The sequence below is a fragment of the Bombus affinis genome, chromosome 3, assembly GCF_024516045.1.
Source record: "Bombus affinis isolate iyBomAffi1 chromosome 3, iyBomAffi1.2, whole genome shotgun sequence".
NCBI lineage: Eukaryota > Metazoa > Arthropoda > Insecta > Hymenoptera > Apidae > Bombus > Bombus affinis.
Genome location: NC_066346.1, coordinates 8030170 through 8053956, shown reverse-complemented (window position 1 = coordinate 8053956; position 23787 = coordinate 8030170). Strand labels below are relative to the sequence as shown.

The following is a 23787-nucleotide window of genomic DNA, read 5'->3' as shown; positions in this document are numbered from 1 at the left end:
ACATAAGAAATAGTCGAATTTTTCAATAATGTCAGTTTCGCTATTTTCATGGACAAACTCAGAAAATTTATCACGTTTCATTTAATTTTTTAATCACAGTATCGAGTAAATATGATATATAAAAATGTAAAGAATGTTCAAAGTAAAATATTCGTTATAATATTTGTTGGATGAAACACATCCCTACTTTTATATCCTGTTTCTTCAGTCATGTTCTCAAAAATATGAGATTCTATGAATATTCGAAGTTTTGTAATGATACGATCAAATTTATATAAACTTAGTTTGTGAAGATATACATACAATTCTTGCACGTTAATGAGATCTATTTTTTCGTGAAAATATCAAGATTAACCTGGTTTTCTATCGATGCTCACCGTCGGCCAGGTACCACTTACATTTTATGGCGTTCTTGCTGTAACAACCACATACTACTGCCACCGACGTGTCGTACCTTCTTTGAATGCGTAACTTATCGTCGCTGGTATAGAATTTTTCCTTCAACCGATAGAACCGTGGTTCTATTGCCACGAATGTAGAATACGCTCACGATAAAGGAAGTTCAGTTCACGTGGTTGAATACCGAGGTACAGATTGGAAACTTTGATCGTCGAACGATAGTGCGAGTATTGTCATTGTTGTGCCATAGTTTAACTTCTTTTTATAAATAACATTTCTTCATCCTATGTATGCTAATTTTATAAAAACAGGAGTATATTAGATAATGGAAAAATATATTCTTTTGCATCTACTTTAGGTAATAAATTTTCTAAATAAATTTATTCCCAATAATTGTTTTAATTTCGGAAATTCAGCGTGTTCCTTTACAAGAATAAATATCTTTATGTAAGATTATATAAAATTATGTATTATGCAATATTATAATATATAATATTTCACGTTGTTAAATGTTTTACACAAAAATCACCATGTACAACAGAAATAGTAATAAATACGAATAGTAATAAAAAATAATTTTGTGACAAAGCTGTAATATTCTCCGTTAACGATGATTTCCTTCTTCTCTTGTGGTTTCCAGATAACGTGAACTTAAACATCACAAGTATTCCACGATGATTTACATCTCCGGTAAATATTGTTCCCTACCCTAGACGTTGTGGTAATATCTTGGAAAGGAAATGATAGTAAGCGACCGAAGGAATGGAACAGGTGGTTTTTTATTCAACTTTCGCACGCGACTATTCGCTGCGGATACAACTGCCTATGAAAAGTAACTGCCATTACTGCAGGTGCACGAAGCTGGCATTGGACATCACGGCCATTGCCAAGCGATCGTTATGAGAGCTTAGTTGAGATTACACCGTTATCAGCAGTCGCGCTTTTGACATCGGGCTAAACCACAAAAACCACAATATTACCTTTTATCGTGCAATGCGGAAGACTTTCAATACGTGGAAGAAAGTTTCCTTGCATTTTTTCCTTTTTTTTTTTTTTGTTCCTTTCTCTGCTTGGAACGCAACAAGGTTAGAACTCTTCTTCGTTATAAAGGATCATTTACCGGAAGAAACTGGGCGCGATGAAGAATAATGACATCGTTGTTCGAAAAGGGAGCGATAGAGGGGCAACGGAGTTGGCAACGCACTCGTACTTGAAACGAGATCTCAAGTAATTACGTAGAAAATAAGAAACGACAAAACACTGGGCCGAGGAAGACCTGGAAGACATTTTACGTAATTGTGGATAATACGGGAGCATGATCAAAAAGAGTTTAATTCTAGACGACGAACCCTTGTATTCTCTTGTTCCTTTTTTTCAATTTTCTAACAAATCTGCTTTTTTCAGCCAGAAGGATAATGAAGTTCCTCGAATTCAGAGCATTCGTTATTCATAATCTTCGTGCAGTTTAAAATAATATTTCCATAAAATGGTAGTTCTAGGATCATTCAATACTCTGTGTTTTCAATCTAGTTGTAGATTCTTTCACACCGATAGAACGCTATCCTACATTCATCCCGCTTTTCATTAATCTGAATTTCTTCGCATTCAATCCTCTTCCTTTTAATTCTTTACGCTTTGCTAATGAATATTTCTGTCGATTCTTATTATTAACTATTTCTCGTTGAAAGAAACCGAGCCGTCGGATTATTAGCGCTTGCAATAGAGAAATATTTCGTAGACAATAGAAAAAGTTCTCAGAGTACATACAAATATATACAGAAGCAATATATGAGGCAGAGTTTCAGAAAGCTGCGAATGAAAAATAAAAAGAACGTGTAATTTTTATAATTCAAAATAAAATACTCGTATTGCCATTCCCAAGGGGAAATGGTTTTGTACATTAAATATTTGTACCTGTAGCATATCTCATATTTTCGAAAATCGTTTTACATCTTATCATTTAATAATTAAATATTTTTATTATTTTTTACGTGTTTATCCGGTTTTTAAAAATACAATTCCATTTTCCTCTCAGGCTTTGCCCTCGTAACGAATGTAATTATAGCCTGCAGTTTAAAACTGCCTGACTGACAGGCCCGGAATTATTTTTACCAGTTGCCCTGTACATCGAACATTCCTTGCTTCGTGGTGAAAAATGAAGAAACAATCCAGCGAGACGACTGTTAGCACAGGACGTGCTCCGAGTGAACGCATGAGAAATCGTATCAGCTACCGTACACGAAAACGAAATAAAAACCTCAGCTATTTCAGTCTCTTCATAAAAGATTAAAGAAAGATGAAGCGACGGGAGGGACACTGATTCAGCATTTAATGAAGATTTAGCAAGCGTTTCGTCTCGACGTGGCAACGTAACGTTCAATTTTAAAATGAGCATGTATAAAACAAAGTTATGCTTTATGGTTATACGGTTGCAGGCTGCAAATAAGTTTTTTCATATCTATTTTCAACAATTTGAAATTATATAATGTTAAACCATTCCGGAGAGTGGATATTTTTTCACCCGTCAAGCAGATCATACGAATGATACCTATGCAAGAGATTATAGGTCATGTATCATACATGCAAATTATTCTTATGCTCGTCGTTATAAAAAGAAATACCCACTTGGATATAATGTAATATCGGATGCGAAACGTATCAGGATATTATGAAGAAAGATTTTTAAAAATCGCAGTACACTCCGCCTATAATTCTCCATATGTCCCGTTATATTTTATGTACGATTATTCGATGAATTAAATTTTCGACAGAAAGGCCGACTATTTTTATAAGAAAGTTGTTGTAGTTCTGTTCGGGTTGTAGTTTGAAAACGACATAAATATATAAATTGAAAATACATAAGAAAATTAATTATTCTTGTTCATTGCTGTCATTTATTTAAAGTCACCAAAGTAGCAATTTAAACAATTTCACGAAGTTGTTACTTTTAACGATAAATAATAACAAAGAAAATAATAAATAGAGAATATACGCTGGAAACACGTACTTGGATGTTTCAAGGTTGCGGGAATATGTCACTTTACAAATGCCAAAAATATAGAAAAATACATTCCTGTCTCAAAACCTATTAACGCGTGACTTGTAACAAATTTATCGTATCCTCAGACGCGGTGGAAAAATATACAATAAAATATACTAAAAGCTTCCGTAAAATTATGTAGGGGAAATATCTTGAAATTTACAGCGAACGAACGCTATCGACGTTTCCTGTTTCAATATTCATTTACGCATATCGTTGCGCATCGCGTAACTTGAAGCATCCGCTATGAACCTGCACTGTTCACCAATACTTCCTAATAAATAACAGAACATTTAATCGTAGCAACGAATACGAACAGCGTCCCGGACGTATCCTGGACATAACGATTACTAAATTTTCTTTAATGTCTTGTAGATGTGGATGACGCTACGCGCGCCGCTCGAATTCCTCGATGATTTGAATAAAAAGAAAAAAAGAGGTAGAAAGATTAAACGAATAGGTAAGGTAATTTATTAACAGCTATAAAAGGTTAATTAAGATAGCCCGGTGGCAGCAACATTTGGAGAGAATTCCAGAACGATCGTGGAGCTGCGAGAGTGTGGTTGTCAGTGTGTCCGTGATAAGAGTTGTCAGAGTGGTTCCGAGCGATCAGTACCGAAGACGGTCCACTTCACGTCTCGCTCGAGAGACTTCCTCTCTCGAAGGCTGCCGAGTAAATAAAGAGTTCAATGGGCCGCGTGGTTGTTTCGGAATGACAAGAAAATACCTTGAATTCCATCGTTACGTTCTTCCTTCTTCGCCATCTTGATCGTCTCTCTTTGCACGCGCTGTTTTATTTCGTTTTTTTCTCTTTCGTTAGAGGAACAGCGACACGGAGCAGCAGCAGCAGCAGCAACAGCAGCAATGGCAGCGGAGGATCGGACGAGGAAGGAGGAAGACGGTTCGTGAAACTGATTGTTCTGGTCGTATCCGGAGGTCGAATAACATCCTTAGATCAGCCAGGACGCATTGTGCCACGGATGAAGTGAACGCGCAAAGTGTTCATCGAACGTGGAATTCGCTTCGGAAATGAGATCCGAAACTCGTTTTCAAGTTCGCGGAAAAATTTAATTCTACGTTTCAGCTGAACGCCGACGATACTTGGGAGAGTTAGCCTTGGATGGAACGATCGAAATTTTACAGAAGGCAAGGAGAAAAGTAATTATTAGTTCGTATTAAGCAGACCAACTTACTTATTGCGTTTTTGATGGTGTTTCATGAAGCATGCGATAGGCTACAGAGAATAGACGAAAGACTTTTTTATTCGAATCTTGAAGGATTCTTAATACATCTACGGATCTTTAAAAAACCAGTAATTAATTATGTTAGACATTACATTTCTCTTAAGGTGGTACCTATAATATTATATACTATTTATGTATGGTTTTTTGGTACAATTTACACACTTTACATTTTTAATACTATTTTAAATAATCGTTTAGTTGTCGTGTACCTATTTTCAAGTGCAATTAATTAAATATAATACATTTGAAACGAAGATTTTCTTCGAATCACAGCCACCTATAGGTTTATAATAATTTCTGTAGGAACTTTAATATAGATCTTTGTTATTTATATATTCCACTCGTTAAGAATTCCAGTAAATACGATCAACAAACATAAATTCCTCGCACTAACTAATTAAGATAGAAATATATGCGCGTGCGTTGGAAAATATCTTTCGGCAAAAGGATCTCGTTCACATTTCCTTCCAAAGGAAATATTAAACGTATGATAAGTTAATAAGAAAATTTCTCGATTGGAGCAAAACCACGTCAAAACAAATTCACCGGTGCACAAAACGTCGGCTACATATGACACGCGCGTACAGCTTTTTCAATGTACAGTTAGGTATTTCTGACAGGAACTCATATTTTTTTCTTCTTATCATAACAGCCTCGCAAATCACGCTGTGGGAAGCACGTTAAGAACGAAATCTCAAGTTGCTCTTGTACCTCGATGTTAATCATAATAATTTTTAATCGCAAAATGTAAAATACGATGCTCGATCCTGACCACACGCAACGACTGGGCTTTATTCCCTGAACTTGTTAAGACGGTGACATGTTATGTATTTTCCTGGAAGGCAGCTTTACCCTGTTGGCGTCCTTGTAAAGGAATTAAAATATCACTGAATATCACGCAGCGTTACGTGCCGAAACGAATAAAAAAATATCCAAGTTTGTTTTCTCGCGTGTGATAAGCAACGCACTTGTAGCTTATACATTATGAAACGATTCATTTTTAAATATTGCGCTACATACGCATACTTCAAAACATGTTCGAAATATCAACCCTCTTTCATAGTGCGATAAAATAACAACGAATTTAGAATGCACCTTTATCCTTAAGATTTCCTACATGCGAAAGATATATGATATTAAAGCTGACGATACGTACGACATGTACGATGATATTTAAGACGTAATTAAATTTTCCAACACCGTTAAAAGGTTAACATTGAACTTAAACCATAGCAAAGAATCGATTAAAAAATGTACGTGTCTGAAGCGAAGTATCTCTCTAGCTGTAACTCACGTGTGCTCGTGTTAGCAAGCAGCCAGGTAATTTCAGTAAACCATTTTAACAATCGAACCTGCTATCTTCCCCTTTGTCGATTTTCTTTCTCCCTTCAGCGATTCCAATAATCCACACAATAGGAGAGCACTCGCGATGCATTCCAATTACACCGGCGAACGTATTCCATGAGCATTCTCTATTAACCAGCGATGTAGTAGCTAATAGAGGCGAAAATGGTATCGGGTATCGTTAACAATAACAGTATCTAGCCAGTAATCTATGCAGCGGAACGTTATCGTTTGGGAAGAATCGTTGAAAGGCGGTTGAAGCGAGAGCGCAAATTGGCGAGCTCGTGCCAAGCGTCGAGACACCCTCGAATCCCGTGCTAAGATCTTTCGATTAATTCGTCGCCGACGGCTGTCGTTTCCCAGAAACTCGCGAGAAGAGGCGTTGCTCTTATACGCGCTATCGCTTGCCACTCGCGAGTCTCACGAACGACCACGTTCTTCTTAATTCACCGGAAGGTGTTTCAACTTTAATCCGAAGAGTGCCATTAGGATTGACTAAACGCCTGGCACAGACCAACCGTAAAGTTCCAAGTGCAAAGTCTACTATAACCATCCCCTATCCCCGAGTCCACCGAGTTCTTCGTCCAACCAAGCTACCACTCTTACTAACCCCGAAGAAAAAGAATCCATCCCCGTCTTCTTTGTTACCAACGAATATCGAGGCCTTAGGCAGACAGCGGAATCTTCCAGATAACAAGAAGACGCTTTCGCTTGGTGTATCGAAGGATCACGGAAACGGAAGCTCGGCGACGTTCGCTTTAAATGTAGAGTCGCGTCAGATATCGCGTACATGTGTAGATGTATACGTATATACGTGTGCCGCGTGCATACGTACAAGGACGTACTTGTATCTGATACTTGCGCGTTAATGGTCTCAAGGAGATGCAGTTTCGTCTTTGGTGCTTCACGTGTATCGACACTCGTCCAACGTATTTATTGAATAACGTAGTAATCGTTTTACTTGTTTCGTAAATATACGGTGGCCATGAAAAGTATTGCCCAGGATACGGGTCTTTATGCATTATGACCAAAGGTGCGAAAATGTACAGATTGCACGTAATATGGAAAAAAGGATGAAATATTTAAAATACAGTAGTTGCTAGGGTATTTACTGCGTGAAATAGTTTTCCGCATGGACTCCACCTTTTTAGTCGTGTTTGTAGAAATATGAATTTGCATAAATATCAGCGGTCTGGTATTTGCATATACTCTTGTTTTCCACTGAAGTATGACGAAAATCAAGCATAACAAAAATGCGATGGAGGCTTCGTTTTTTTGAGAAAATCAAGTTATCTTTTCGTCGGGTTCTGTATTTTCTTTTCAATCACATCAAATTGTTTGTAGCAATATGAAACTACTGCTAAAAGATATAAAATTGCATATGTAAATTTTATAATAAGTGCAAGTCTGTGCAAATCGTTTTTGTAGCCACTGTATTAGAAAGAATTATGGAAAAGAATAAGCATTTCCTGTGATAGAACTTCGAGTTTGGTTTTTCTCTAAAATTATATTGTACGATACGGTTCATCTTAATATGTAGAAACACGTACGTTGGTATAAATATAGTGAGATTTCTTTCAAGATCTAGCAGAAAATGTTTGCAATTTGCACAGATTCTACTACATGTAGCGAAATAATGATGGTAAATACCACACGAAATGATACGAGGTAAGCACACTTAATTGCAAACGTGATAAGGAAGTAGTAGGACGAGATGATAAAATCACTTTCATAAGATAAAACAAACAAGAATAATATAATTTTTGGACGTGTTACACTTTACATAGATATGAACATGATAAAAGAAAGTAGTAGGGTTTATAGAATAAAATCTGAAATGATAGTTCTTTACAAAATACAAATTTTGTTGAATAATGTTTTATAAAATTCATACAAAATTACATATAAGGAAATATAAATATAAATGAAATATAAGGAAATATTTTTCAAATGAGAACGAAATTAATTAGCCATACAAATAAATAATATTAATATTACAAATATAAATATAAATACATATAATATTATATATGATATATTATATATTATAAATATAAAATTTTACTAAAATCAAAGTAAATCAACAGCAAAGAACATTATATCGTATGTTTGTTGATATCTTGGTAAATATATACATTTTTTAAAAAAATGCGATAATTAGATATCAATGGTCAAGGTTTCTATGTAATGTACACAGTAAATTTATTCTGCTGATGTCGTTTACGCAGAATTTCTATCGGCCAATACTCAAACACACATGCTCGACATATAGATACGTGTATCGACAATAATGAAAGAGCAGGTGAACAGGAATTTCTTTTTCCTGGAACGTGACATAGGGTTCGAAATGTGACTGTATACTATATACGAAGGTAAACGGGTTGCAAACACCACTTCAGCTGAACTTATAACTAAAACGTCGATGAATTATTCAAGGAGACACTCAACTGAATAATTGATACACATGAGAAGTCAATGGGCGCATATACATATGTATCTATGTAGTATGCATACGTATGCTCGCGGTTCACTTTGCAAGCCAACGAAAGTATGCTTTCTGAACGTTTAACAGCTGCACAACATGTAAATTGCTCAATTTTATCCCCAATTAATTCTATGGCTTGACGCGTCTCTCGAAGCAATGAGGAGAAAATTACTGCACGAGACACATGATTTTGAATTATGTTTTCGTTAAGTTCAATTTCGTTTTGAAACTGTTATGTTCGTTTTATATTTTTATACTTCGTCCGTTTGAAATAATGACAAAATTAATGGTGCTTTCGCCGTTTCATTTTCATTCTACTTTTTTGTTACTTTCGATTCAAATAGAGTTACTAATTCTTTCTTCAGCATTTAGTAATTTAATTATAAATATATCTCTTCTTTAACGTTTGTATTTTCTTATTTCTGACAGCCTAATTACGATAAATCAATTGCTACTAATGCAACTATTATCACTTCTTTTTATTTCAATAATTTTATTCTTGTATTACATAGGCATTGCACACATACACCTGATATCAGCACTTATTTTTACTGTGCATCAAATTTTTGTATCTTCCTACGCTCTAATTCATCAAATGACACAATTAATTAAAAGAAAAATATAATATTATAAACATTATATATATAATGATATATTTTTTGTACAGGACGAACAAGATAAATATATCGTACAGAAATGTCGATTATTTCTGCAGATGGTATAGAATTTTTATCACAGATTATTGATCGTAAATATTAACAGTAAAAGATACTTAAATTCCCCAAATTCCGTCCTAAATACTGCAAAGTTCTACTCTCGCTATAGCTGAACTCCACAAAATTGAAATTAGGGGATCCACGATCCTGAGGCTGCTGGGACATTGCTGATGATAAGCATTCTGTGGTTTCGTGGAATCTCAATATTGAGCTGTCATTAATTGCAGCGATGAATCTCTGCGGTATCGTCAAATTTCGTGGCATTTGACGAGATCGCATTGTTTATATCAGAAAAGGAACTTCGGTAGAGTGGGTTCATACATTTGTAGATATACATATTGTACGATATATTAAATGTAAAGATATTGTGAATTCTTAGCTCATTAAAGAGAGTAAAATCTTTTTCTCCCACTTCTAATGAATATATTAGCATTTGAATCATTATTCCATAAAAATAGAAATAAAAATGAAAATTTATAGAAACAATTTGCATTAATAGATACCATAAATATAAATTCGTAGTACAAACAAAGTCAAGCAGATCCTATGGTTTCGCGTAATTCGACATCGAGAACAACAAAATTTCATTGAATGCTTCGTGTTAGAGAAAATCGCGTTTGAAAATTTATCAAATATGCCTACGTGAATTTGCCTAATTTTCTAGACAAACTGTATAATATATTGAAATAACAAATTAACATTATTATATAAAATAAATTAATTATATAATACTACATTCACATGAATACTATTCAAATATTGGAACGCTATGCAACATGTATTAAATCTCTATTACAATGTACTTCGATTAAAATATTTTTTTTAGTGCACACCTTCAAAGCAGGTCATTATAAACTAATAATTTGAAGGAGTACAGGCAAAAACAAAATTTAATCGGTATTAATAATCATTGGTTAATACGGATTGAGGAATACCTGTAGCTACTAATTTCAATATACCGATAGCCGGTTATTTGAATTATATTATTCAAGTTAGTATACATAATTCATCGCGCGTTCCTGATACCTGCTAGCTAGGGCCTATATTATGCGTAAATTTCGTAGCTGGCTGTTCGCTTTACACGTATTGTGCACTGCTAAATTGCCGTTGACCCTTGCATCCTGTGTACACGAATTTTTTTTTTTTTTTTGCCAGTAGATCGTCAGAAGATCAAATCAACCACCGTGTGTAATTAAACAGCGATGCTCTGAATAATGATTCGCTGTTTCCTCTTCCTCTTTGGTAAATAATGGCGAACGAGTTTGCGTACCGGCGCGTTTCCATGTGGCCAAAGATATTTCCTTGTGGCCGAAAGTTTTCGAAAAATCGGCCATTCGCCGAGCGTAATTTTATGCTAATACCGTGAACGCTTTTTTCCACGTATAATTGAAAATTAAGATTAATCATTTATTATTACCGTGCTAAAAATGACTCGAAGCGTTGAGATATTTTAAGTAATATTTCACATGCATCACGGGGAATTTTAAAAAGCGGGCGGCCGCATTAATTTGAATTTTAAGAAGGCGAGCAAGACGCCAGGTAGGTACGAGGAAGGAAGTTGATACTCTTCCGGAGAAGAAGGTAAAGGTTAAGTTGTAAACTATAAAATAATTGAGACTGTGTTGCTATTTTTAAATATTCTTCTATCTTTCCTCAAAATCTTTGGAACAGTTATTCAAATGATTTAAAAAGTTACGTTCTATTACTTAAAACCGTAGTACGTTGTAGTACTTCGTGAATATTACTTTCATTTGTATGTGTGTGCTACGATTGCACAATGTAACTACTCAAACTGATAATCATTGTACGTATGTACGTTGAACGTACATTATAAATCTTTTTTGCTGTGATCCGAATGCTACATCAACAATAATACTAATCGTAATAAAAATTTGTTGCAAATTTGCTTGATCGAACGTACCTCTGTGACACTGTAAGCGTACAAGTTTATTAAATATCTGTTGCCTTGATTTGATCTTCATCGATGTTCTATCGCCTTATTCAGGAAGATTATGCTTTTCAAGGAGAAACTATGAACAGGAAAAAATATATTCCTTAAGTGTCGTGTTTTTACTCTATCTACTACTTACAAGTTGAAATAAAGCTAGATTCAATGTTTTACACGGAAAAGAGAAGCTTGGAGGGGCGGAGAATGAGATAAACGGCGCTTCAGCTTTAAACGACGACAGAAGTTCTAGTTTCCACCTGAAACCTGCGGCGGTTGTTCGCCAGAAGCGGAGAGGATCGGTCACGTACAATACCTCGGACCAGATCCCTAGTGAGCGGGCACTTTCGTCGATCTATTAGTCGCTCAATTACCCAAAATACTCCGAGATACGCGCGTTGGATACAAAGTCCTCTGGCAGTATTCGATACACTTCCGGCACCGTAGTCGATAACAGGGATTCAGGAGTTGCCCACTGCTTGCGATCGAACGATTGGATATGTCTTATTGTCGTCGATGAACTTTTAGTTAAATGATTTTTTTTCTACAAAAGTTCTGTTCGTTTCTAGTAGAGAAATAATATATAATTTTATTTCAGTAATTAAAACATTATTTAAGGAACATGATCTTTGTTCTCTTATAACACTATTGTGTATATTTCAGCAGACTTGATTATTTCAATTTTAACGAGTATCTTTGTGCAATCACTAGGTTTTTAGGAAGCTTTTCCTTACCGGAACATTAATCAAGGAAACAGAGCAAAAGTTATTCGACCTGTACAAACACAATTAGCAACAGAGCAGTGACTTTTGTTATTACATTTCCTTTTCAATTCAATTAAAGAATTTTCTCCTTTTATCTTGAATATCCCATAAGAGTGAAATATACGAAGTGTTTCGCAGTAATATATTCCTTCACGTTACATTTAATCAACGGAAAATATTTTCTACGTTAAATACGGTATCAGTAACATTTGTCAATGACACAACGATACTTGCAAATCATGAGAACCCACACACTGCATCCTCGCGTCTGCAAGACCATCTAAACCTGCTTCGGAGCTGGTAAATGGAAAATCAAAGGTAACGAGACCAAATCAGTGCACGTAACTTTCTCCTGAAGAAAAAGTCAACGCCCTCTTCTTAACAATGCGAGAATACCGGAAGCGGCATTGGTTCGATACTTGTGACTACATTTGGAATCTTAACCGAAGGGGACACACGTCAATAAAACAAAATCAGATTGATCGAACAATAAAAGATATACGTAAATTACTGGCTAATAGATCGAAGATCAAAATTACCATCGAAGAACAAAATCCTCATATGAAAAATAATATTAATATCGATATGGACATATGGAATAGAACTTTGTAGATGTCTTAATAAAGATACCATTGCCATTCAACTGAGAGGCCAATCAAAACTACTCCGTTCAATGATCAATGCACCGTGGTCTATATCGAATCAAACTCTCCACGATGACCTCGGTATCCCCTTCATAGTAAACACTATCCAAAAAAAGAGTATAAAGAATCACAGCAAACTAGAAACGCACTGCAACCCTCTCGTGCAACTACCGCTGCAACAGCAAGACTTTCGAAGATTAAAAAGCTTCTGATCAATCGAGTCCAGGCAAGGAAAAAGAGGTCTTTCCACTGAAAGAAGCTAGAATGCTATGATCCTAATTACTCGTGACTTATATCATTATATCAGCTAAAAAGATTGGATTTTATATATATAAAAAGAAAACAAAAATTGTATAGTTCAAGGAAGCAATTAATCATAATTATTATGCGTTTAATCAAAATATTACGCGTTTGCTGGAAGTTAACGTACGATATCGTCTCAGTGCTCTTAATGACAAATGCAGTTTAGTGGAAGACTGTTTCCTGCGAGAGTAAAGCTTGGATAGTACAGTATTAGCCGACCTATTACCCTAAACGTTCTCGAAACACGTGTACAGTGCGAAATCCTTTGGGCTGCGTCTGATACGCCTGCAGCTTTAAAGTCAATAATTAAAGGAGTTCTACTACCGGCTTGTTATCCTTTAGCACGTTCCAAACTTTCTTCACGACTAGACCGATTTCCATTTAAACATATTTTGTATTTACTGCAGAGTAATCAAGAATCGTCTTCACTGACTCATTGAATTTATCAGGTTTATGTATTTATCTGTGTGCATGTATAAAACAATTAGCCGATTTTATCACTAAGTATGTTACATACAAATGTTACAATTGTTGTGCCTCGTCTTATCAAATCCTGTATTTCGTGTTTGTATAGAAATGAAATATTTTAGGCTAGTTTTATAATTGTGAGAAGTTATATATAAAATTACATTTTTTATACACTGTACAGTTATATTTATAAATTCTGAATTTGTAACGTTAATCTTGTTCTATGAACTATTTAGTTCGTTCCTATTTTATTTCCTATAATAGGTGAAATTGTTATATTGCAAGGAATGAGTTCGAAAAATTAATTTACATAAAATTTTAGTGTTTCTCGTATTATTTGCTATTATTAAATATTGAAATTTTTAAAAATTGGTCGAAAACGAGCAGCATGTCTTTATCGTATGATAGTTGAAGATAACAGTATGTATACTCACTTTATAACATAGACAATATGTACTTACAGCATTTTTATAAGCTTTAAAATTTGAATATGTTAAATACCCTATAATATACATATAATTAGCTGTAATTATACCTCTAAAATTATATTTCAGTTCTTTAGCAAACATTTTACAGCAAATGATAATAGTCTGTTCTAATATGAAGCAGATAATTATATGCAATCGATCATAGTGGATAAGGCAGAAATGTTATAATTTCTAATAAAAATATTCTTAAGTCTACGAAACTAGCGGAAGAAAGTAATAAGACAGTGTATTATGGTGATTTGAACCTCTTAAAGCTGAAAAATTTATATTCCAAATAGAAAAAATATGCACCACTAAAAAGTCATAATAAAAATATATATATATATATGTATGTTAATAATTTCTTCTTTCTTTTTAAATGCAATGTAATTTTGGCTTTGGTTGAAAATTGCAATTACAGTTTAAATTGGCGTTTAAGTTAAATAAATTCATTTTCTCTTCATATTATTAAAAGTAATCAGTTTTAGCAGTCTCAAACAAGTATTTGCTTGTTTAAATACAATATGTCATTATTATGTCGTTTTAACAGTTAATTGAAATGTCGTTCAGTAAATTTTTTTCAATTAAGTTGTACGAACGTCACATCTATATTTTTCATTTCAAATTTGTGTTACGTATATAATAACATTCATTTGCACAAAATATTTAAAATATTATCAATGCTATGTATGTTAGACTTTGTCAAGAGAAATTATATTCATCAGAGAATTGCTCCGCGTGTTTAGTAATTCGAATGTTTCTCACCTACAGATTATAGCATTCTGGTAGAGCAAATTTGATAGCAAGAATGAAAAAGTCACGATGATGAAGACCGGGTGATGTAACTCAGCTTGCGCTTGTTGTTAAGAGACCTTCTTCATTTCCTGATTCATATCTCTTGCCCACCAACCATTTCTTAAAGTCATCCAGAACGTCAGACATCTCGTTGCATATCCCGATGGTTTTCACGATGAAGATGATAAATACGGTCAAGCAATTTTTGTTTTCAAGCGTATAACTGCTGTAATCGCATCCTGATGAATTCATTACTAATGTGAGCCTCAAGATATTTGCCTGCATAAAGTACACCATTCTGTTGCTTTAATTAGTGGAACGATTTTTGTAATTTTGTCATACACGTGTATAATCGTATATGAATAGTCTGCGTGTGTCTAAATTTATTCCTCACTTTCTTTGTCAAACAAACATTTTACTTTGATCACCAACAATAATTCGAATATACGAACTTGATATACATATAAAGAATATATACTCTTTTTCGATAACCATCGAATTGCAAATGATCAGTTATCGTGCATTCAATATGTATCTTATCCCTTAAAGAGAAAATTAGAATCTGCAATATGAATCTCATACAAAATATAATATTATCCAATATATTTATCATCTACCATAAATATTCATGAATCTCTATGTAAAATGATATTGCACGTTTCAAAATGCAAATAATCGATCGATTAATGATAAATTATCCAATTATGAATAAATGACTTGCTAAGACACTGACTGATAATAGTTTTCGAAATATTGTCAAGCGACATAATTGTACATCTGTCGATTTGATGAAGTCGATTTGAACAGTGAACATCAATTAATTAATATCGAGTGCTTAATTTTCGTAACGTTTGATATTAAAAGTATCACATTATTGAGCTATATATGAAACATAAATCGGTTTTAGCCGAATAATTATCCAATCGATCGTATCGATTTTCCGTGCTACCATCGGAACGTAGATTGGGTTAATTGATCCAAGACAGCATCATCCACCGTGAGATCGGGTCCTTGGTAATCTGATAAGCGCGTAGTAGAGGATAAGCTGACTCCCGAAGGAGGATCACGTCGATACGTGGAAGCTGTTCTTCACGCAAGGGAATCGTGTCCTGGTCGCTCATCGACGACGATCAGACTTCCTTAATGCTGTTCCTGGTTCTCGGAGAGAACAGCTGTACCATTGGTGAGATTTTTGCACAACTTACAGAGACGTGTCAACGACCGGACGATTGCAGTCCAATCCCTCACGGTATAACAGGTCTCCGACTCGCAGCTTTTGCCTCTGCTCTTCGTGCTTCCTTCGTTGCGTGTCCGAGAAACTTGTGTCTCGCACGTTGATCCTTTGCTGTCCAATTAGAGATTCCAATTCATTATAGCACAATCCACTGTTACGGTTTTCGTGTTAGTTTCTGTCTTGGAAAATCGATAACGGGCAGCATTTGTCTTTCTATTCTTCGTTCTTTTGCCATACATATATTTATATAATGGCATTTTCCAATATGGTTTCATTATATCTCTACAGTAATAAAATATCGAGACACTAAAAATATCGAGTGGCTGCCATTTGAATTTTTCTACTTATTGGAAGAACAAAAGGAAACACGTAATTCTGCTATATTTTCTTCGTTTTCAATATACGCATTGAAAGTCTTGCAATGTTTTACAATTATAAAATGATTTGAATAAGAGGAATGTATTATTCCTTTACGGCTTCAAAGTACTATTTTTATTAAAATGTTATTATGAATTAGAATGTTATTAATTGATACAGTTATAGAATTACGGAAGTATCTTAATATCATTTATAAGCACTACTTGTTTGGCGTACATTATTGCAAGTTTCGCACAATTCAACGATACCAGTGAATAAATTTAAAAGCAGTTCTTTGTCACTGCTACGTAAGTACACTTGATTTTCAAAAGTAAGGATATTAAGAGAATATAAAAAGAAAGTTAAAGTCCTAATGAAACTGCACGCGTTCTTATCTCCTACCATGTTATGTTATTTTTCTAGATGATTTTACGCTTCTTATATTAGTCATTGTTTTTTCTACATTAGCATTTTACACTTTTACATTACACTTAACATTTACGCTTCACGTCTTTTTACAATGTATACGAGCAAGATTTTATACACTATGACGGTTTAATCGTGCAGCATTATTTCATGCGTGTAAGATACCACACACTAAAGTATCCTCGTGTTAGTATGAAAATCAAGGCTGCTCCAGATAATCGGGGATGTAATGAAGATTGACGATCCGATAGCAGATAATGACGAAAGCGTTGTACGTGCAGAGATATTATGTGCAAGGGTGTAATGTCTGAAGAAAATGTCAAGATCATTATCCGTGAGATAAGCATTGTGAATTCTTACGAATTATCATACTTCGTTAAGAAGCGGATTCATTAACCGCGATATCTGACTTAAGAGGTATCTTAATTGCAATAAAATCAGGTGTGACATCCTAACGACGGTTTTAATCATTATTTATGGCTATGCTTCTATCGCAAGTATGTTGCTAACTGTATATATTCTTATTACAGAACTGTTATTATGTCTGTGTGTGTACGCGCGCGTGTCCCTCATTATACGTTTCATTTTCGTGAATCCTTTAGAATGCCATATCGCTTGAAAGTCACACTTACCTTATTGCTAAAAAATATCTTGACATTTTCTTATTTTTTCAAGGTGCAATTCAATTACAAAATTATGAAAAGATCAACACAACGTGATTCTTCTTTTCATTATTATTACACCTGTGCATCGTGCAACATTATGGAATAATGTAGTACATTTTCAAAAATTAATACGGCGGATTTTTACGCAATTTCATATTTTTGTGTAGAAAGCTAAAGGGATAGAATGTACGCAGTAATTTGTTTTGTCTACTGAAAATTACGACGAGTACTGCGTCTTATATATTTTATATATTTATTTTTGTATATTATTAAATTTATTTATTAATTATACAATATTAAATTAATTAAATTTATCATAAATGCGTAAAAAAATCCATGATATACTAACGGATATGTAACAGTAAAATTAGCATTTATAGTGTCAGCTTTTATAAAACAATTCTATCGTTCGAACAATTCTTTATCCTTAGATCGTTTAGTTTCTAAGCTACTGATTGGATAAATAAAGTTCTTCGGACTTGGTAAAGATATTACCGCAGTCATAATACAAATAACAGGAAGCTACAAAGGATAAATAGGCGATTGAACAATTAATTTTCTATCCTTTAATCTAAATTGAAACGTCCGAAGAAGAATTGGTGAGATTAAAACAATGTGATCGGCACGCAACTCGCGCGCTTACGTTTCCATTAAACTCGCGAGTACACTGTGGAAAGTAATTTGTCCGTGGCACGTGAACTGACTGAAATTACACGAATGGATGAGACAGGAATGCTCTGTAAGGTGTGAAAAGACAACACGGTGGCAAAATAGATACGTTTTGTTATATTCTGTTCGTCCTAATTGCCGTCCCGTGCAAATCGTGCTGAAAATATCGTGTCGTCTGACGAATGAGGAAACACGCAAAGACATCTAATTAGCTGGAACGTTTGTCACACTTTCAGCAAGTTTTAATAGGGCCCTCCCACCCGAGACGAATTACTTTCCTCACGACCGGAAACATCGCGATATTTTTATGTGTCTTTGCGACAGTCGGTTGGAATTTCTCGCGTTAATTCCGTACGAAAGTCTATTTGTTTATCGAAAGAACGTAAGGTAATTTCCAAGCCGTCCTCCTCGCCGCTATCTCTCGCGTTCGTTTATTTACCTTGACGAGAAGCAGTTCCTCGTTACTAATTAATTAACCAATTAAAATTCAACGAAAGACCGTCTGTATCTTCCTGAGAAACTGTCTAGAGCGAAATATTAATTCCTATATTTTCGCAGACCAAGTACATACGGCCAGCCAAAGAATTAATTATCGATACTTCGATATTAATTGTCTAATTAGAAACACCAGTCTTCTTTCACGGATAAATAAGTATCTTTTTTGCTTCTGTTCTTAAAAGAGTATTGTTTCTTCTACTGTGATCCAGTCGGAAAGTTTCATCGGAAAGAAGCTTATTTCTTCATTGAATGGAAACATCTATAAATATTATACCATTGCTATTTGATTTTGCAATTACTCGTGTCAGTTATATAGGATAATCGTGGAATCGATGGCCAAGAGGGAAAGGTTTACTCTAAATCTCACACTTTACATCTCAACAGTAACGATGTACACGATACACGTTCCTTGAATTCGACACGCGTGTACATTAAATTAATTTTCTTCACGAACTGTTCGTCGCTTCAATTACGGAGTATTACGCGGCCATTGGGATTGAATATAAACGAACTCGACTAGCGTTTATGAAAAATAAACGAGCAAAAAGATTCGCGCTTGGTCGCGCATCGATGTAAGTTGCCAGGTTTAAAGTGTCCACGCTAATTAAGCGGCCGAGAGATCGATTCGAAGATCGGTCGAAATCACGATAGCTGGCAACAATCTCCGACCGGCACTCCTGTTTAATCGACAGTAGTGACGTTTATGGAAGCCTCTTGCTTTGCATAATTGCCGCTTATGCACGTTCAACGATGGTGCAAGAGAAGAGAGGGAGAGAAGAGAGAGAGAGAGAAGGGGCGTCTTTGGTTGCCGGATGGGGTTGTTGGATGGTTGGCTACGTGTTTGTGTATTTCTGCGATGTGCCGAGTACTTACCACGTACTTGCTGCTCAGAATGGCAACACTAATGGTACCTCGACAATGCAACGAGCTGCAAACAGGACTCCTGTCTTTATGGGGTTGCTATACTCCCCTTTACCTACCTCACCTCTTTCCTTTTCCGTTTCGTTTACCTTTTATTTTTCATTTTTTGTCATGTATTATACGTGCCTGCCACGCATAAGAACAAAACCACAAAGAGACAGAAATACAATATAAAACCGGACACAGTTGTAGCATCGCCGCGTAAGGAATACGATAAACTACCTTAAAAGAAACAAACGTATACTTCAAAATATAATCCATCCAGACCCAACAGCGTCGCTAATGATCTCGCAGTCGATGCGACGTAAAACGTGCAAGAAGAAGAGTTTTTTTTTGTTTTTTTAATAAATATCTTTGTATACTAGGAATATGGGGCGTGTCTATGAGAATCGAGTACAAAGTTCGAGCAATCACGTTCGGCTTTCTTAATGCTAAGAACTCGTCAAAGAAGTAACGGTGTTCGATTTAAAACAAATTTCGTACAGGTTTGCGGGACACATCAGAAACTTATGACGCGTGTGCACGATTTATTCGCATAGCGGATCTTTACGACAAGTAATATCCTACACGCGCTTGTGCCCTTTCCGTGTGTCGGTGCAATTTGTCCTGAATGATGGCGATGCACTATTGCAATATCACCAAGGACAACTTACGACTCTCTTTTTTCCTCCCTTGTTTCTTTTCTCATCCGGAGTGCGTCATTGCAGCTTGTGTCAATCATATGTAGGTGCACGCGTATGCACGTAGAAAGCAGATGTGGAGAATTTCTTTTTATTTATCTTTGCCGTTCGTTACGTGAAAGATTTTCCCGTTGTTAAATAATTGCGTAACAAGGAAGTGGAAAATACATTGCGTATTGTATTCTGAATATTTAAGGCGTAAAAATACTATCTTAGATCTAATATAAATTATAATTATAAATATAATATAAATAGACCTAATATAAATCATAATTCATTATACCATAGAATTAATTTTATCTATGGTATCTAATATAAATTTAATATAGCGTTATTATTATCGTTATTGAGTACGTTTGAGCGACGTGAGACGAACGATATGAAAAGTTATTGGCTATGTTATTCTGTTTCTTAACTTTACGATCAATATATACGTATATTTGGTGAATAATTCATCAAACGTTTCGCTAAAATTGTTTCATACGCCGATGTATATATATGTATATATATAACTGTAAATGTGAGTTACCGTGGAAAACTGGGAAATGAAGTGCACTAACCTGTTCTGCAGATTCGGTGATAAAAGAGTGGCAATATTGTATGCTGAAGTGCGCTCTAGGCTCTCGGGCGAGGAAGCTGAATTGAGCGTGCTGAGGTTCACAGGTTGCGTACGAGATGCGCCTTAACGCGTGCGCCATTTGCACGCACTGAAAAAATGAAAAACAAAGCTGATAATTGTTTATACTTTCAAATCAGTTGATATTTTCTTACATGTTTGTGCTACAGTTTTTTTTTTTTTTTTTTTTTTTTAGAGCAGATTAAGCACACACGTTCTTGTACGAACAAAAGAGAACAATTTTTCTCTAAACCTTTTCTCTTTTTCCATTTCTAGGTTTAATTTCATTTCTAAGTTTAATCAATCATTGATGTTTGAAAGTAATGATAACCACATACTGCTATTTTGGATTTCGACGTGTTCTACGTAAACGAGTGTATCTTTCATGATTTTTAAAGAACCTAGCAACGTGTGACTTTTACATTACCTTTACGTTAATATTAACAGCTTAATTATAAAGAGTGTACTTACACACATATATATCACAGGCGCCTTTTCATTAAAATAAATGACAAAATATATATGCTGAAGCGCGAAATTGACGCATAGAAAATAGAAGCGAAACAGAAATTGAATGCAACAATCGTAGATTCCATTTAGATTTTTAACATTTTATCTTTCTCTTTTATTACCGAAACGATTTAATCACTTCGATTATAATCAAGTCTTATATTATACACATTGCTAACTAAGCAGTTTTATGTTATACATATGCTTAGTGATATGCCTTGTGGTGGACGGTGAAACGTGTTGTTGGTTAAATTAATAACGAGACGAGTTGATTTAATTAGCTATATTTACAGATATTTTAAAATGTAGAATACAAAGTTAATCGCAGGCGTTGCTCGCTGGATAATATTCGTTATAAGATTGCGTTATAAGATGATGTAGAACAAAAGGCAGGCAAACATTTGTAGAATCGATGAAAGTAAATTTAACGTGAATTTAAAATGTTCGTTTTTCATCCGAAATGAAAGAATTTAACACGCGATAAGAGTACTTATCCAGCAATTGTGAAATTAGAGAGAGGCAGGTATATTTTATCAGCTTTTAAAAGAATCAAACGCCAGTGATTTCGCGTCGAGTCTCAACGAGCTTGGAAAGATCGTAATATCAACAATTTCCTCCGTGTTTACCGCGTGGGATCTGACTATTTGCAAAACGGATGGTAATTGCAAGCTTTCATTCCCTTTTGAATACTAAATAAAAATGTCTACCGAATAATGATACGCTACTTCGAAGGTACGTCAGGTCAGAAGATCAAAGCAGCTTGTTACGTTTCAGTCTGCAGGCACCGGCAACATTTCTCAAGCATAAAGTAGCAACGTCTCTCGCGACATCGTTCTCGCCCGTTATCTTGTGTTATATAGATATTGCGGAGCTCGTTGAATTTCCCTTTGCGATTTTATGCGCTCTTACTAGTTTTTACCGTTTGCTTGCGCCCTCCCTCCTTCCTCCCCTTCCCATATTTTTTCGTGCGTGTTCAAAAACTTAGACGCCCTTTTGAAGTGTATCGTAACGTTCTTCAAACGCTAGTTTGTTCGGTGGTCGCGAGTAATGGTAATAAGAAAAGTATACCGTTCCCTGAAAGGAGAGAACTTCTATTTTACATTCAAAAATGAGATACTTGCAATATCGTTGGGATGGTTTCAATATGTACGGTGGATCCTAACTCCTCACGATAGATTTTACTAATAAGTTTATATAGCAAGTGTTTTAAAGAAGTGTAAAGAATATTATGTGGAAATATTAAATTCGATATATTCCAACTTTCAAATGATAATAACTTATTTTTAATAATTTATTACGTGCAGTAATTTTACATCCCATGATTACGTCGATTTTCTGTTCATTTTAATTCTTGTTCCATTTGTATGATGTAATAGAATTTTCCCGTGCAATTGCATTAGAAAATAGTAGTATCATACATGGAATCATATATAGAATCATACACGTAGAAAAGAAATAGTAATTCGATAGTGGTTCAACGATAAGTTTGATGATAGACGCGTGAGACGGTCGGTGTGTAGGAAGGGTTGCTCGTCGATAGGCGCTCGATGTCTGAATTATTGAAATTTCGTTACTAGAACGCAAACAGATCTGTTGTTTGTATCATATTGTATGTTTTCTTCTCTTTGTAGCAACGTTGTCCAAACCTTACAAGTAAACCAGGCTTCCCCCAGCCTTGTGCATTGTCTCCCGTATTAAGAGCAAAAAAAAGAAAAGGAGTGGGAAGTCATATGAGATCTGCTGATCTCATTTTGAACTTTCTTTCACCTATAATAATGATACAGGGAACAACATTATGTACTAACATCAGCATATTATTTAATTATAATTTATATAATTTCATAATTTAATTATGAATATATAATAAATATGTATATAAAGAAAGAATATTCTTTTACATATTTAGAAATTTTTACTAATTTGCATTAGGCATTAAAGAAATGGAACGAGTAGAAGCTCGACGTAGAACTGCACATGTATCAATTAAGTAAAAATTCTTCTTATTAATGTACACTTTTATCTTAATTTTGCATCATTCCGATTAAATCAATGAATGGTAATGACAGTTGTATGAGTCGAGTCTTTGAAGCAAGCATGTATACAAAAAATAGCATCCTCATTAAAGTAGATAAGTCATAAATATCACTTAAATGCATCGAAATGTCAAGAGATATCGCAGCTCGTTATAAGCGATAGTAAATCTTCGGCGAGGTCGAACTGATGAGCGTAGGATGAATTAAAGTGAGGCGAACCGAAGCGAAGCACTGATAGAAAATACCCAATACAATTTTATAGAACAGAAAGATACATATTTTTCAATACCTACAAACACGAATATATATTCATTACAGCGTCATTTTCTAGTAAGAAAGAAACACCACTTTTGTCATATCTCATATTTCATGAAATGTTTATTATGCTCGACTTATCACCTATTTTCAACATTTCCTATTATAATATTTATATATAGTTTCTGTGTTATTTCATATTAAGAAGAGACGAATATGCATATATTTTAAATACAAATATATATTTTTCTCTTCTTGTTAATTCACCAGTATTACACGATTTAATATCTAATTGATATTTATTTAAAA

General features: G+C 34.7%; 1 protein-coding gene across 5 annotated transcripts in view; it reads right to left on the bottom strand.

Annotated features, from left to right (window-relative positions):
• LOC126914152 (EGFR adapter protein-like) overlaps window positions 1-23787 on the bottom strand; it is a 278807-nt gene that overhangs the window by 56913 nt on the left and 198107 nt on the right. For all 5 annotated transcript variants that reach the window (XM_050717733.1, XM_050717732.1, XM_050717735.1 and 2 more), the window contains one exon: window positions 20625-20771. In XM_050717733.1, coding sequence (XP_050573690.1) covers window positions 20625-20771 — 147 coding nt within the window. The remainder of the gene's footprint in view (window positions 1-20624; window positions 20772-23787) is intronic.